We start from the raw sequence: 16966 nt of genomic DNA, 5'->3' as shown, positions 1-16966 counted from the left end.
GTTGATTTACAATACTGTGTTAGTTTCAGGTAGGCAGCATACCTATTCAGTTATATATGTATATATTATTCTTCAGATTCTTTTCCCTTATAGGTTATCACAAAATATTGAGTGTAGTTCCCTGTGCTGTACAGTAGGTCCTTGTTGGTTATCTGTTTTATATATAGTGGTATGTATCTGTTAATCCCAAATTCCTAATTTATCCCTCCCCACCACCCCCAGAGTCTCAGTTTTGCAAGAGGGAAAAGTTCTGGTTGCACAACAATGTGAATACACTTAACACCATGGAACTTAGTACTTAGAAATGGTTAAGTTGATAAATTTTTTTTAAAATTAATTAATTTTATTTTGGGCTGCATTGGGTCTTCATTGCTACGTGCGGGCTTTCTCTAGTTGCAGCGAGCAGGGGCTACTCTTCGTTGTGGTACGCGGGCTTCTCATTATGGTGGCTTCTCTTGTTGCAGAGCACAGGCTCTAGGCGTGTGGGCTTCAGTAGCTGTGGCACACAGGCTCAGTTGCTCTGCGGCATGTGGGATCTTCCCGGACCAGGGCTCGAACCCCTGTCCCCTGTACTGGCAGGCGGATTCTTAACCACTGCACCACCAGGGAAGCCCTAAGTTGGTAAATTTAATGGTACGTGTTTTTCACCACAGTAAAAAATAATAATAATAGGAGAAGCTTATAGATCATCTCATCTACTGGAACCTCATTTTGTAGATGAAGAAATTAAGACCAAGTGAGGTTTCATGACTGCTAATTAACATCAAAACTGAGAGTCAACGAAATTCTGAGAAAGCCCAGGCCAATATTCTTTCTGCTAAAATGCAGCCTCCATGTTTCTCAGTACTTGATTAAGTGTTGCTTCATGTGTTTTGTTGATTAATCGTGACTGAGCACCACTGGGTCATGGCACAGTTGGAGCTTTCAGAGACACCGTGGGGGGCAATAACAAGAGTGTTGGCCTAAGAATCTGGTCCCTAAGAATCTGGCCTTCCCCAACAAGTGTGTGACTTGGGCAAGTCATTTAATGCCTTTGGGACATTTATCAGATCCCTGACAACTCAAATGCAGTGACTCAAATTCCTGATTATTTGAGCAAATAGGGGGGCAGATGAGGGAAACCGATAATCCTGGTCAGTGTGGACTCCAGAGAACTTTCTCTTTGGCTTTTAGACTTGTCCTAAAATTAACCCCCAGGAGATTTTTGTCCTGAAGAATGTTTTTCATAGGTCAGTGTTACTTTGCATTGCTGGAATATGTCCAGCAAATTAGATGGCAGGAGAAAGGCAAAGGGATAGGTAGCCTGAATCTAATATATAAATAAGTAAATAAATCACATCAGTTTATCAGTAGAGTGGATAATTCCTGCATTCGGAAAATTGGCTTGTGGCAGAGAGCCATGTGTATCTGGGCTTCCTGCCCTCCCCCACCCCCAATGCATTCTCCATCTTCTCCCCTTCCTGGTATAACTCCATTCTAGAGCTACTCTATGAATAAATCACGACCTCCCACCTTTACCCCACCTGTGTGTTATCCCGAAGAAATCTCTAGAGAAAGAAAGAGGAAGTCTAAGTAAAGAAAAGTTGCTAGGGACTTCCCTGGTGGCACAGTGGTTAAGAATCTGCCTGCCAATGCAGGGGACAGAGGTTTGAGCCCTGGTCCGGGAAGATCCCACATGCCACGGAGCAACTAAGCCCACGTGCCACAACTACTGAGCCTGTGCTCTAGAGCCCACGAGCCACAAATACTGAGCCTGCGTGCCACAACTACTGAAGCCCGTGCGCCTGGAGCCCATGCTCCGCAACAAAGAGAAGCCACCACAGTGAGAAGCCTGTGCACCGCAACGAAGAGTAGCCCCCACTTGCCGCAACTAGAGAAAGCCCACGCACAGCAACGAAGACCCAACACAGCCAAAAATAAATAAATAAATTTATTTAAAAAAAAAGAAAAGAAGGAAAAGTTGCTAGACAGTAACAACTATTATCTTAAAGACTAGTCTCCTGAGGGCAGTAATGGAAGCTATCATAGGAACATTGAAATCCAACTGAAAATAATATGAATGGAAATTTTGAAAAAGAACCAAACCTGGCAGCTAAAACAATTTTTTAAATTAATTAATTAATTTATTTTTGGCTGCATTGGGTCTTCGTTGCTGTGCACAGGCTTTTATCTAGTTGCGGCGAGCAGGGACTACTCTTTGTTGCGGTGAGTGGGCTTCTCATTGCGGTGGCTTCTCTTGTTGTGGAGCATGGGCTCGAGGAGCACTGGCTTCAGTAGTTGTGGCATGCGGGCTCACTAGTTGTGGCTTGCAGGCTCTAGAGCGCAGGCTCAGTAGTTGTGGCGCACGGGCTTAGTTGCTCCACGGCATGTGGCATCTTCCCGGTCCAGGGCTCGAACCTGTGTCTCCTGCATTGGCAGGCGGCGTCTTAACCACTGCGCCACTAGGGGAGCCCAGCAAAAACATTGTTATGCCGATTCTATTTCTTATTTCAATGATGTTATACTATAGAATTCATGTGGCTACTAATTAACTCAAGTCTATCTGATTCTCATATTTATTGAACTTCATAAGGGCAAGCATTAGAATAGCTATTTCATCATCTTAAGTGAAATTAACAAACGATAATGACACATATCTCTAGGGATATTAAATACTAATAACAATTGCTTATTCATGTAAGTGCCAAATGCTTTTTAAGTCTGTGACACTAAGTTTTACAGGTTCATTAGATATCTTGGGTTATTTCCTTGTTACCAGTTTTACTTGTGTTTAATAGGGTCTTCTGTTTGAAAGAGGCCTAGATTCATTGCCTTCTTTAGTTAGTTTAGCTGACTATTAAATCTACTGCACTATCAATTCCGTGATCTCCCCTATGCCTAATACCATCTTTGATCCTGTGTTCCTTAAGTAGAATTAGGATAAACTTTCATCAGTAATGTGGTATAGGAAAAATGTGGGGTTTTCATTCCTTTTCTAACAATCTGCCTTTTTTACCAAGTATCCTCTTCCTCTTCCATCACCCCTATCACCTCACCACAATCATCATCACCTTTGTCATTACCACTACCAGGTCCTCCACAAATACATTTTAGGGCATGTTGTTCTACTCTTGTGATTGGTAAGGTTTGAGTATCACTCCAAGTATATACTGAGCCCTCATAAAGCGATCTCATCAGACGTGGTTTCTGTCTTCCAGAAGGAGTTTAACCCTCTCTAGCCTTACCCCCCATTTCTTTTCTTCAAATTTCTTCCATTCAGTAGGAACTGGCCTACTTGCTGTTCCTCTTCCGTGACCTGGTCCCATCTCTGTATATTTGTGCAGATTCCTCTACTTAAGTTGCTTTCCCTTCCCGAGTCATCAAGATCCAGTGCAGAATGCTACATTTTCCTTGAAATCTTCCCTGTTCTCTTTGACTGTAATTTTCTGTCTCTTCTAAACCTCCTTATCTGCACATTCTTCAAGTTAATTATCAGTCTGCCTTTTATGATAATATTTTGCATCTTGCATGTAGTAGAGCTTAATAAATGTTTGTCGATGGAATGGATGAATAAGTGAATTTATAGTGTTGATCTCAGTTTAGCTTACAAGAGTTACTTGTCTTTCTCCTCCACTGGGAAGGGGACAGAGGTATCAATAGGCATGTTTATATTCTCCTGGAACCTTTTAGAGTAAATGTCACAAAATAAACACTCACTACACATCTACTAATTTAAAATAGAGCTAGAGACTAAGTGGATGATTGCTGTGAAAACGGTGAAGTATGAGAATATTGCTATAGCAGGAATGTTAAACATGTAAATGGCTTTTAACCTTAACTGATCAAGTTCCCTGAACTTCCCACCTCAACTTGGCATCCTGAACTCAATGAAGAAAAAATAAAGTGTCTCCATACGAATGGAGAGGAGACTCATGAGCCTTGGTTCTGAGAGTAGGAAGAAGTCATACCTCTTTAGTCCCCGTTCAGTGACAAGTGTAAACTGATCTGAGAGATGTGGGAAGAGAATGGCTTTCTACACCTTGTTCTCTCCTGTTCTCTGTTCCTTCCCAGGGTCTGTAGTTGCCTGCCCTGGTAGGCTGTCAGTGGTCAGTTCTTAATGGTCCCGGTGGTGCCTTTCAATGGTGTCCACAATTATGGGGTGGGAAGAAGTGCATAATGTTGTGGAGAGAACCTGATTGGAAGACTCAGACCAAGCTCAATTTGAATCCTGGCTCTAGAGCTTTCTAAAAGTCACTCCACTTCTTAGGAATCTCAGCTTCCTTATCTGAAAAAAAAAAATAGGGATAACACCTTCTAATCCATAAGGTCATTGGAAGGACTTGAACATAGATAGGTAGATGGACAGACAGACATTCTCTAGAACAACATCCAGGGACTTCCCTCGCAGTCCAGTGGTTAGGACTCTGAGCTATCACTGCAGGGGGCACGGGTTCAATCCCTGGTTTGGGGGACTAAGATGCCCCTGCGGCAGGGCCAAAAAAGGAAAAAAATATAGAAAAACATCTAGCATTCCAGAAAAAAACCCACAGTGTTTTCAACTTTGTTGGGAACCTTAGTTGGAATGGATCCCATTTTTACCAAATTTAGAACCCTAAAATTTGTAGTTTGAAACCTTAAACAAATACTAAGGCTAGTATTAAAAAAAATCTCTAAGGCCATGTAGTTGACTTTTCTGCCTAGAATAGGAGATTTTGTTCAAGAATCTTCCCTTAAATTGTATCAGCAGGAAAGCTGGCCCTGGAATACTGAAAGGGGAAAGAGAATTTCTGGTCCCTATTCTTATGGAAAAGAGAAGAGTTTGGGAGGAGAGGAACACGGCAAAGACAGTAGAGGCGCGAAGGTTGCCTATGGATTAAACTCTAGAACAGGAGTGGGTGAAGTCAGGTGTAATGCAGACGTTGGTAGTGATGTCGGAAAATAGACTTATTAAAACTCCACTCAGCAGAGAAAGACAAATATGATATAACTTATATGTGGAATCTAAAAAAATGATACAAATGACCTTAGTTACAAATCAGAAATAGACTCACAGACATAGAAAACAAACTTACGGTTACCAAAGGGGATAGCAGGGTCGTGGGGGATAAATGAGGAGTTTGGGATTAATATATACACGCTACTATATATAAAATACATAAATAAGAAGGACCTACTGTATAGCACAGGGAACTATATTCAATATCTTATAATAATCTATAATGGAAAAAAATCTGACACAGAGTGTGTGTGTGTGTGTGTGTGTGTGTGTGTGTATAACTGAGTCACTTTGCTGTATACCGGAAACTAACACAACATTGTAAATTAGCTATACTTTAATTTTTTTATAGCAGCTGATTTTATTTATCTATCTATTTATTTATTTATTTATTCTGGTTAAATCCTTTTTTTTTTAACATCTCTGTTGGAGTATAATTGCTTTACAATGGTGTGTTAGTGTCTGCTTTATAACAAAGTGAATCAGCTATACATGTACATACATCCCCATATCTCCTCCCTCTTGTGTCTCCCTCCCACCCTCCCTATCCCACCCCTCTAGGTGGTCACAAAGCACTGAGCTGATCTCCCTGTGCTATGCGGCTGCTTCCCACTAGCTATCTGTTTTACATTTGGTAGTGTATATATGTCCATGCCACTCTCTCACTTCGTCCCAGCTTACCCTTCCCCCTCCCCGTGTCCTCAAGTCCATTCTCTACGTCTGTGTCTTTATTCCTGTCCTGCCCGTAGGTTCTTCAGAACCATAATTTTTTAAAGATGATTTAAAAAGAAAAAAAACTCCACTCATAGTGCAGCCATGAATGAAGAAGGACATAAGAGGGGGATTGATACTGAAATTTCCCTCCCTGGTTTGTAGCATATCTTTAATCAAGTTTTATTCTTTCCCACCACCCATCCCTCTGCTGCCTGTGTATACAGGTGCTCAGAAGTTTTGATTCAATAATCAGTTCCAACTGCACTGAGGAGCTGGAGAACGCTGGCATAGAGGTGCTGAAGTACTCGCAGGTATGACCGAGCCCAGGGCGAGCTTACAGCCCTTGGTTGTCTATCTGTTGTGAACCCCACTAGTTTTATAAACACAAACTACCTCTACCCCAGTCAGTTTATTCTTTTTTAGAGTACTACCAAGTCTTTTCTTTATCCTCAGAAGCTGCATTTCACATTAATGTTTTAATGAAATCCAAGGTATAAAAGTTTAGAAATCTGGAAGTTGAATTTAGTTTAGTTAGAACTAAAACTACAATTTTTGTGCTCAAAAGCCTCATTGAACATCCTTATTTTTCAGGTTTATATTTATTTATATTTATTTATTTATTTCAGGAAATATTACTATGGAATCTATTTTTTTTTAAAGTATTGAATTTGTTACAATATCGCTTCTGTTTTATGTTTTGGCTTTTTGTCCATGAGGTATGTGGGATCTTAGTTTCCTGACCAGGGATGAAACCCACACTCCCTGCATTGGAAGGCGAAGTCTTAACCACTGGACCGCCAGGGAAGTCCCATGGAATCTATTTTTGAAAGCACACCTTTGGGTTTTGTAGATGGAAACAATGACAAAGTTACTTTGTATTTTTTTTATTCTCAGGGAATCACCTACATGTCAGATTTTTCCTGGAGCATTAGCCTTGTAAAAATGACTTTCTCCCCCAAAGCTTTGCCCTTTCAGCATAGGCCATATCATAAGTAAAACAATAAATGTGAAGTTGCTTTGTAAATGCTGAAGTACTGGGCTGGTGGTTAAGGTCAACATCAGAATCCCCTTGGGACTTTCACTAAACTGTGTATGCCCTTCACTCTCCTGACCTGATCTTACCCTCCTCCCCTGAGTCCTGATTAAGAATCTCCAGGGAGGAGCAAGGATGGTGCAATTTTAAAAACTCTCTTAATGATGCTGCTACAGCCATTTCCTCCCCTGATTCCAGCTGCAAATCACTGTGCTTAGATTTGTGGTTTAAAAATTTTATCACAGTTTTGAAGAAGTACGCTTTAAAATACTTTGTTTTTAAGCTGAAGCATTAGGATCTTGATGTGAGTTGACATTTCTGGCTGCTGGCTGATTTGGGGCCACCTAGGATATCATCTAGGTTCCAGAGAGTTCCAGGGTTGGTGGCCTTTGGGCAAAAGTAAATGTGTCAACATGTAAGACTCATATGTAGGATTCAGTGGAGAGTTTTTAAATGTTAAGAATTCTAGTTTCCTCTTTATTTGCTTTCCTTCCCATCCCCACACCCCCAATTAACAAACTGTATCTCCCAATAGGTCAAGGAAGTTAAAAAGACTTCTTCAGGCCTGGAACTCTGCATGGTTACTTCAATTCCTGGTAGGAAGCCCACCTTGACCACCATTCCAGATGTTGACTGTCTACTCTGGGCCATTGGACGGGACCCAAACTCCAGGGACCTGAATTTAAACAAACTGGTAAGCTGACCTAGTCTGCCTACGATGTTCTATTTTTTTTCCCCCAGTTTTATTGAGAAATAATTGACATACATCACTGCATAAGTTTAGGGCACACAGCTCCATGGTTTGATTTACATACGTTGTGAAATGATCACCACAAGAGGGTCAGCTAACATCCATCTTCTCATATAGATACAATAAAAGTAGAAAAGAAAAAAGGAAAAAATTTTCTCTGTGTGTTGAGAACTCTTAGGGTTTACTCTCTTAACAGCAGTGTTATCTGTAGTCACCATGTTGGACGTTATATCCCTGGTATTGTACTTATTTATGTTGTAACTGGAAGTTTGTACGTTTTGACCACATTCCTTGCCTAAAACCTTCTTGAATCGGTCAGTAGTCCTGTGATTTCCCCTGATCCAACCCCAGACCCCCCAAAACTTGAGTGGGTTTTATTGGATTCATTTCTTTTTATTCCATGTGTCCAGTTTGTCATTAAATCCCATTGCTTCTGCCTTTGGAATGGAAAAAAAGGGGTTTTTTCTTCTTTCTAGTGTCATCACCCTAGATCAGGTCATCGTTTTGCCATTTCCTGACTAGCCTTCTCCCTACAAATTTCTTTTTTACTATGATACCTGTCTCTTTAAAGCCCTATAATTATTTCTAATTGTCTACAGCTCTCATCCTAATGGATGGGTGTGTGACTCGTCATGGACATTGTGGCACTCGGGGATGGGTACAGATGTGAAGCTCATCTACCAGTTCTATAGTTAGCATTCTTATTTGTTCTTTTAAATTTTGAAGGACAGTCTAGTATAGTAGCCTGGGGCGTGGGTCCCATTGTTTGACCCAGTTTTCAACCTTAGTTCTGTTACTTACTGGTTTCATGGCCTTAGGCAAGTAGCTTAGTTACTCTTAAGTTTCGACTGCTTCATATAAATATGGGAATAAAAATAGTACTTGTTGCATTGGGTTATAGAGAAGAGTAAATGAGAGTGCATACAAAGTAACTTGCTTAGATGCTGGCTTACAGCATGAACTCAATAAATATTAACCAGCTGCTGTTGATGGTGAGGGTGATGATTTTTCTGACATGCTATACTACTCTACTAGTAATAATAGAATATTTTATATATTTGAGGTTTATATATTTGATGGAGCCTCTTGAGTAGTGTCTCACAGTTTGATTTATGTTCTGATATTAGTATCTGTTTTAAGTTGCATCCCTTTTTCATTTCAATAAAAGGTATTTTTCATAATTAAAAAAAAATATCCAGGGACATGTTTTACTTGATTTTAATCTTACTATTCAGTGGAATTTAGTAAAATTAGTTATCTATTTCTATATTAACAAAACTATTCATCCAGCTTTTCACCTTTCAAGAGATATTGTGCCTTTATGCAGATATAGGCAATGGTAAGTCCAGTTCTGAACTATATTTGCTGAATTTTTTTTAAATGAGGCAAAAATTTTCCATCTCATTCAGTGTTAAGATATATATTTATACTGCAAATTGAATGATTACTATTTTAAGTCTTGGCAACATGTTACTGGCCTACTTTAATCTTTTTAAAAAATTTTTATTGGAGTATGGTTGATTTACAATGTTGTATTAGTTTCTGCTATACAGCAAAATGAATGAGTTATACATATACATATATCCACACTTTTTTAGATTCTTTTCCCTTATAGGTCATTACAGAGTATTGAGAAGAGTTCCCTGTGCTATACTAGCCTACTTTAATCTTGCCAACAACTGTTTGAGGGTTAAGGATGAGGAACCCAGGAGCACAGAGATAAATTGTCCACCAGGCTTGTAAACTCCACAAGGAGTGGAGATGTCTGTATTATTTACCGCTGTATTTACAGTGACTAGCTTAATGCCTCATTTAGAAGTTCAAGTAATTATTGATAAATGGGTGGTCTCATAACTAGTAAGTGGCAGAGCTGGGACTTGAACCCAGATCTCCCAGCTCCAAAGGTTGTACTCTTAACCGCTACACTACCTACTCCCTATGCCTGCAGGCCTTCTACTTCTCACATGGGAGTATATACACCAGGGATCTGCAAATCCACAAGATAAGCATGACACATATTCTTGGAGCAAAAATTCAACTCAAAAAAAAAAAAAAAATTCGACTCAATGTATAGGGAGAAATTTTGGTTAAAGGAAACATGGATATCTTTTAGAGTAGAATACAAATTTTGCTTGGCTTTTTAAAGATAAAACTGTAAACTTCAAAGAAGTCTACTTTTGATGACTGCTTCAGGCTGTGCCTGTCTAAAGTATGAGTTAGCATGCTTCAGGAGGAGGGCTTCCAAGGAATTCAAAATCACTGTCTTAGGTGGACTCCACGGGGATGCCAAGTACCATGTCTGATAGTTGAGTGACTCCTTTTCAGGCTTGCCTGGCCAGCTGAATCGTACAATGCAAAGTCAAATCCTGTTAAAACTCCTCAGAACTGAGTTAAATATTTACCTTTTAAATTAAGCAAAAGATATGAAACTTGCCAGCTTGCTAAGGTGTTTTTCATCTTCTGGTTGAGTCTTGTGGTTTCTTGGAGATTCAGGCTGAAGAGGTGCCTGAAGTGAGGCGGATCCAGAGATGTGAGCTGCTCTTTTTTTGTAGATGGGCCAAATACTTACATGATGTCCCAAATACTTACATGATGTCCCTTTACAATTTTAGGGGATTCAAACTGATGACAAAGGTCATATCCTAGTAGATGAATTCCAGAATACTAATGTAAAAGGTGTCTACGCAGTTGGGGATGTGTGTGGAAAAGCTCTTCTTACTCCAGGTGATGTTTCTTCTTTTTGGGGGCTAAGGGAGGCTCTGTGTGTTACATAAAACTGTTCAGCTCTTCATAGTCAAATCAGCTCAAGCAGAGTTAAAAGGCTGAGTGTCTTTATGTCATCAAAATGATAAAATGTGTTGAGATAGATGTTGGTTGGGTACCTGACATGTTATGAATAATATTCATTTTTTCCTTTAAAAATGCTTTGAATAGTATTTATTTTTCTTTAAAAGATTTTTAAAATGCATGGTGAAGACTGAAATTTTTATACAGATGATACAGTCATCCTCTGAAGAATGCTGTAAATTAGAATCCGACTTGTGTTGGTGACAGTGGAAGGAAGTGGTATTCTTATATGACTGTTGAGTCTTGATACAACCAAGGTTGATCCCCATCCTCAGAATCCCATACTTCAGCCTACTTCATGAGTTAACTGGCGTCATTTCAAGCTCTTTGTCCGACTTCTGTTGGTGGTATCCATCCATCTGCTTTCACCTGTACCCTTCTGGGGCCTCACCATCCTTTCCAAAGTGGCCCGGGTCTTACTCAGAATGGAAACACACACCCAAAGCCTTTTAGCTCTTTTAGGAAGCTCTCTCCACAAAAGCAAACTAACAAGCAAAGTTTCAAAACCTTCATAACATAATCTAACAGCTGAAAATTTTGTCGAGGTAAAAAAAATTTCTTATGTATCCTACTGATACCTTATTTTGGAAAAACAATTATCAATTTGAAGTCAATAAAATTAATAACTGATGCTTTTACTGAACTCAGGCATTTTTTTTTTTTAATTTATTTATTTATTTTTGGCTGTGTTGGGTCTTCGTTTCTGTGCAAGGGCTTTCTCTAGTTGCGGCAAGTGGGGGCCACTCTTCATCGCGGTGCGCAAGCCTCTCACTATCGCGGCCTCTCTTGTTGCGGAGCACAGGCTCCAGACGCGCAGGCTCAGTAGTTGTGGCTCACGGGCCTAGTTGCTCTGTGGCATGTGGGATCTTCCCAGACCAGGGCTTGAACCCGTGTCCCCTGCATTGTCAGGCAGACTCTCAACCACTGCGCCACCAGGGAAGCCCCAGGTATTTATTTATTTATTTTTTTTGACCATTAGGAATAAAAACAGGCTAAGGAGGATAAACTTCAAAAAAAATTAATAAGAAATAAAAATAATTTTAAAAAGAAACAAAATATTCCTGTGAAATGACTATGGTTATGAAGTAGAACTGAAGATGCTCGAAATTAATGTAGTTTGCTCCATAAATATATCAAAAAGCTAACATCCTCATTAAGAGGTAACTTGCCAGATGGTTGGGAACTTGTAAATGTGTCTTTATTTTTTTTTTTTGGTCATAATAGAATGTACAGAATTCACATAAGCCGATAGTTTTGAATTGTTAACTAAGGTATTGATAGGTCTTTTATTATATTGAACTAGATATTGTAATGAGCATTGACAGAAGACTTTGTCAGAACTTGTATGTTAAGCCAGATGGATAAACGGTTAGTAGAACAATCCTGCTGTGTTAAAATGAACAATAAGCTAAGCACTGCTTTAAAAATATCTTTGTAGTTGCGATTGCTGCTGGCCGAAAACTTGCCCATAGACTTTTTGAATGCAAAGAAGATTCCAAGTTAGACTATGACAACATCCCTACGGTGGTCTTCAGCCACCCCCCTATTGGGACAGTGGGACTCACAGAAGGTAGGTGTTTAAAAATAAAGGTCATTTATGGTTTCTTCCCCTCCTCTGCTAACGTTAAACTAGGTGTCTGCCAGCTGACTAAATCTATCTTAGCCCCCGGGTTATATTTCTTTTTAGTTACTAACTTCTCATCACAGGTCCAGTTTCCTCCCCAGCTACTAGTACTTTGAGAGTATAATTCCTTTCCCCACTCCACCCTATCTGTTTGATTTTTAAGCTTTTTTACTTGAACTAATTTCAAATTTAAAGAAGAGTTGCAAAAATACTACAGAAGACTCCTGTCTACTGGTAACACTTTTGCTGTATCAATTTCTCTCTATACACATGCACACACACTTCAGTATCTGTTTCCTAAGAACAAGGCTGTTCCCTTACAGAAGCATAGCTTCAAATGAGAATATTTAAGTGGATACAATATTATCTAAACTTTAGGCCTTATTCAAAGTTTGCCTGTTATCTCAAATAATTTCATTTTTAACATTTTTCCCTTCAAGTCCAGGGTTCATTCCAGGATAATGTAGTATATTTCGTTTTGATACCTCTTTGGTCTCCTTTAGTCAAGAGAAAGAATTCCTCAGCCTGTCTTTTGTCTTTCATGACATTGACATTTATGTTGTAGATTTCCCTCATTGTGGTTTGGTTTTTTTTAATATATTTATTTTATTAATTTATTTTTGGCTGCGCTGCATCTTTGTTGCTGCGCACAGGCTTTCTCTAGTTGCAGCGAGCTGGGGCTGCTCTTCATTGCGGTGCACAGGCTTCTCATTACGGAGCACGGTCTCTAAGTGCACAAGCTCAGTAGTTGTGGCTTGTGGGCTCTAGAGCACAGGCTCAGTAGTTGTGGCGCACGGGCTTAGTTGCTCTGCGGCATGTGGGATCTTCCTGGACCAGGGCTTGAACCCATGTCCCTTGCATTGGCAGGCGGATTATTAACCACTGTGCCACCAGGGAAGCCCCAGCTCATTGTGGTTTTGTTTAATATTTCCTTGTAATTTGATTCAGGTTATGTATTTCCGGCCATCTCTCTGATAGCTCAGTGGAAGTGTTTAAGTTTCTGATAGATGCTTTTTTTTCCCCACTGTGCATTATAGATGAGGCCATTTATAAATATGGAAAAGAAAACGTGAAGATTTATTCCACCACCTTTACCCCAATGTATCATGCAGTTACCAAAAGGAAAACAAAATGTGTGATGAAAATGGTTTGTGCCAACAAAGAGGAACAGGTATGGGAAAAATCCAGTAAGCTCAAAACTGTCTTCAAGGTTGGCAGGGATGGGGTATTTTGGTGAGGTGGGAAGGGAAGACCAGGTAAAGCTTTCTCTGATTCAACTGGCACAGTCCCACCTTTATCTGTCTCTCTCTCTCTATATTGCGGTTCTTCATAATATTTCACATAGAAAGAAGGTTCCACTGCTATAAAAACATAAGTTGGTGGGGGGGGAATTCCCTGACGGTCCAATGGTTAGGACTTGGCACTTTCACTGCTGTGGCCCAGGTTCAATCCCTGGTCAAGGAACTAAGATCCTGCAAGCCACACGGCATGGCCAAAAAAAGCACATAAAATATAAAGGGGAGAGGTTGAGATTGTCATTGACCAGTAGGCCAGAATAGATAGGCAACTCAGAAATATTGGTAAGTGCAAGAATTTAATGTAAAAAATTTAGACTTAACATAACCAATCAGTGAGGAAGAAGTTTATTTAGTAAAATGTTCTGAGATAATCAGTTATCTATTTTTGGTTTAACTTTTTGAGGAACTGCCAAACTGCTTTCCAAAGTGGCTGTGTCATTTTATGTTCCCTTCAGCAACGTGCGAGGGTTCCAGTTCTTCCTCACCTTTGTCAGCACTTGTTACTGTCTTTTTTTATTGTAGCCATCCTACCGGATGCGAAGTGGTATCTCATTGTGATTTGAGTTTGAATTTGAACAGTTTTTTTTTTTTAATAATTTTTGAAATAGGTGTTGTTTTGATATTACATCAGCCTATTGGGCTTTTCTATAAATTGAATTAAATATTAAAGTGGAACTTAGCAATATGCCTTGGGAACATGGCTTTGTGGGGAACAGTAATTTAACTGAAGATTCAGGTATGGTTTCCAACTTTTCTTATTAAAAAGGACATAGTCTGTATCTGAATCAGTGGCCCTTACATCAAAAGCCACAAGATGGTCCCTGGCTTCTGGCTTATAAAAATCAACATCACTGACAGTTGACAGAAGCAGAGAATCAGTGCAAAGAGAAGAAAGTAAGTGGTTTGGCAGGAAGATAAAGGTTGCTGTTTCTTGCCCTGAATGTTCCTCAGTAGCCTGAGATCCCCAGTTACTGAATCAGCAAGGTCCTTACTTATCTCTTCATATCAGTTATTTCTTTATGCCATTTATCATTCATTCATTTGGTAAACATTACCTGACAGTCAACTAAAGAGTAAGAAGTGGGATACTGTATGGAGAGAAATAACATAAGGCTCCTGCTATCATCAGAAGCTCTTTGTAAATTCAGTTTAGATCACAATATCTAAAAATTTGGCTGAATGTATATGCAGTACATGATTTGGGATTTCCTTGTCTTATTTTGAGATATACTTTTTCTTTCAATTGTAAAGAAACATATAACATTAAGTTTGCATCAACCATTTTTACGTGTACTGTTCATTAATATTAAGTATATCCTTGATTTGTTTTTAAGCAACATATTTTTGTGGCTAAGTTTTATATTCTCTAACTTTGCTTTTCAACAGTCTACTTACCCTAGAAGTGTTTGCTGGAGGTGAACATTAACTAGTCATTTTTAAATGTATTTAGAAACCTGACTGAAAAATATGATTTGAAACAAATGCCTCTTGTTGGTCATTCGTCCAGTCAGCCAGCACGTGTGGGCTGAGTGCCTCTAAGGGCTATCTTTGTGCTCGGCCAGACGGGTAGAGTGGGGAGCAAAAGTGGGCAGGGGCCTTGCCCAGTGGTCCAGTGGTTGAGGCTCTGTGCTTCCACTGCAGGGGCCCCAGATTCAATTCTTGGTCAGGAAACTAAGATCCCACATGCCATGTGGCCAAAAAAAAAAAAAAAGTGGGCAGGGTCCCCTCCATCTAGAGATTAACATCTACTGGGAAAGATGGACTGTAATTGTCCAGTCCCCAGATGAATACAGCTTTGCAGTTGTGATAGAACCGTGATGGAGAAATATTGGGACTGAGAGCTCACATGATAGACAATTTAACTTGGTCAGGAAGGCAGGTGTAGCTATCTGAAGAATGAATGGGCTTTAACACTTAAAAGAGGGGAGGAAAGAGTGTCCAGACAGAGGGAACAGCCTGTGCAAAGGGGAGAGCATGCCGAATACTCAGGACAGGAGGAAAGCTGGTGAGGCCAGAGTGGGGAGAGCTGAGTGAGGTAGGCAGGGGAGGGACGTCAGGGCTACGCAGGGCTGTAGCCCATGTAGGCTGTGTTATGCTATATTGGGATTAGAGATGTAAGTTTTTTAGGGGTTTTTAAATAGCAGGTATCTCTCATGACTAATAAAAAATTTATTAGTGTACCTGATAAAAAAATTTGTGTGTGAGTGTGTGTGTGTGTGTGTGTGTGTGTGTGTGTGTGTACCTAGAAGGAGATTTATTACAAGGAACTGGCTCATACAATTACAGAGATAAAAATTTTTACTTGAAGGATTTTTGTCTTTTCTGTCGCAGGTGGTTGGGATCCACATGCAGGGAATCGGATGTGATGAAATGCTGCAGGGTTTTGCGGTCGCAGTAAAAATGGGAGCAACAAAATCCGACTTTGATAACACTGTTGCCATTCATCCTACCTCTTCAGAAGAACTGGTCACACTTCGTTGAGAACCCAGAGACTCGTATGGCTGGCAGCTGGACCAGTAGACCTTCAGAAAGGAACCAAATCATCACGTTTACTTACCATTCCCATTGTATGTATTTCTTTATTGTAATGAGGATCTTCCAGTAGTGGAAATTTTCAGTAAACTTATTTATGTAATTAGAAATCTGTTTTGTTATCCAGGATTGATTTTCATTTGATTACATCTCTCAATAATTACTATTTGTTTTATTAATAGCTCTGTGCTAGCTGGTTTTTTGTTTTGTTTTTGTTTTAGCCTCATCCTAAGTATAAAACCATATGAAGTACAGTGAAATTAATGTACTTGAATGAATATCACTTGCTAATTTTTATAGAGGAAGATGACAGCTGCTCTTCACATTTAAATAATGCAAGTACAGAGTCTTTTTTTTTTTTTTTGAAGCCAGTACTGCGCTCTGCATATTACAAAGCTGCTTCAAGGATGTGAGTTTTCTCTAAAAGCATGTAACTTGAGAGGCCTGCCTCCTGTATTTTATTCTTTCTTTTGTTCTAAATGATTAAAAATGGTTTGTGTTACTTTTATGAGATGAAGTTCATCAAATTTGGGAAAGATTTGAGGAGGCTGGTTGCACAAGTGAGAGGGACATTTTAGAAGTGATCCGTGTTTTCAGATGTACTTCAAAAGTCCTTTCCTCTGCTAAGAGTTCATAGTTCGGTGAATGATTTCAGTTTTTGTATGTATTCTTGTCATTTTATTTTTTGAAACTATTTCCAAAAATCTGAAAATAAAATCACAGTCTTTTCTTCTTATAAAATTTGTTATGAATTTATGGGTAACAGTTCATTTTCTAAGAATATTTCACATTGAAGGGTCAGATGCCAACAGTGAGCTAGCTACCTTAAGTCAGCTTAAGACCTTATGGGGGAGAAAAGAGATTTCGCTTTTATAAATAAAGACCAGAGGTATAAAAGAAACATTTAGCAAATTTAATGGTTGAGTTGGAAGCACAGTCTAGAAATCATAGAGATTTTTAGCATTTTATTTCCATTAGCCTTTACCAGCTACGTAAGCTTGTTAAATTTTTCCATGGCTTTCAGTAGTGACTTAATGCTACTGACCTCTGTCATTAAGCTTTTACTGAATGTCTTTCTGGTTAGCCATGGCTAGGCTGCTGCACTGACAAATTAAGTAAGTCCAGTCTCAAAGAAAGAAAAATACCACTGGTAACCAGGTAATGTAAATGTTGCAGCAAGCAAACAGGGTCT

The 16966-nt window shown here is 39.4% G+C and overlaps 1 protein-coding gene across 1 annotated transcript in view; it reads left to right on the top strand.

The window, feature by feature from the left end:
* Positions 1 to 16510, top strand: part of GSR (glutathione-disulfide reductase) — a 48817-nt gene extending 32307 nt beyond the window's left edge. The window contains exons 8-13 of the mRNA XM_036838805.1: positions 5914 to 6000; positions 7258 to 7416; positions 10086 to 10197; positions 11759 to 11890; positions 12982 to 13115; positions 15574 to 16510. Of these exons, the coding sequence (XP_036694700.1) occupies positions 5914 to 6000; positions 7258 to 7416; positions 10086 to 10197; positions 11759 to 11890; positions 12982 to 13115; positions 15574 to 15723 (774 nt within the window). The 3' untranslated portion in view covers positions 15724 to 16510. The remainder of the gene's footprint in view (positions 1 to 5913; positions 6001 to 7257; positions 7417 to 10085; positions 10198 to 11758; positions 11891 to 12981; positions 13116 to 15573) is intronic.
* Positions 16511 to 16966: the final 456 nt, after the last annotated feature.

The sequence above is a fragment of the Balaenoptera musculus genome, chromosome 21 (genome assembly GCF_009873245.2).
Source record: "Balaenoptera musculus isolate JJ_BM4_2016_0621 chromosome 21, mBalMus1.pri.v3, whole genome shotgun sequence".
Lineage (NCBI taxonomy): Eukaryota > Metazoa > Chordata > Mammalia > Artiodactyla > Balaenopteridae > Balaenoptera > Balaenoptera musculus.
This window is presented reverse-complemented; position numbering and strand designations above follow the sequence as displayed.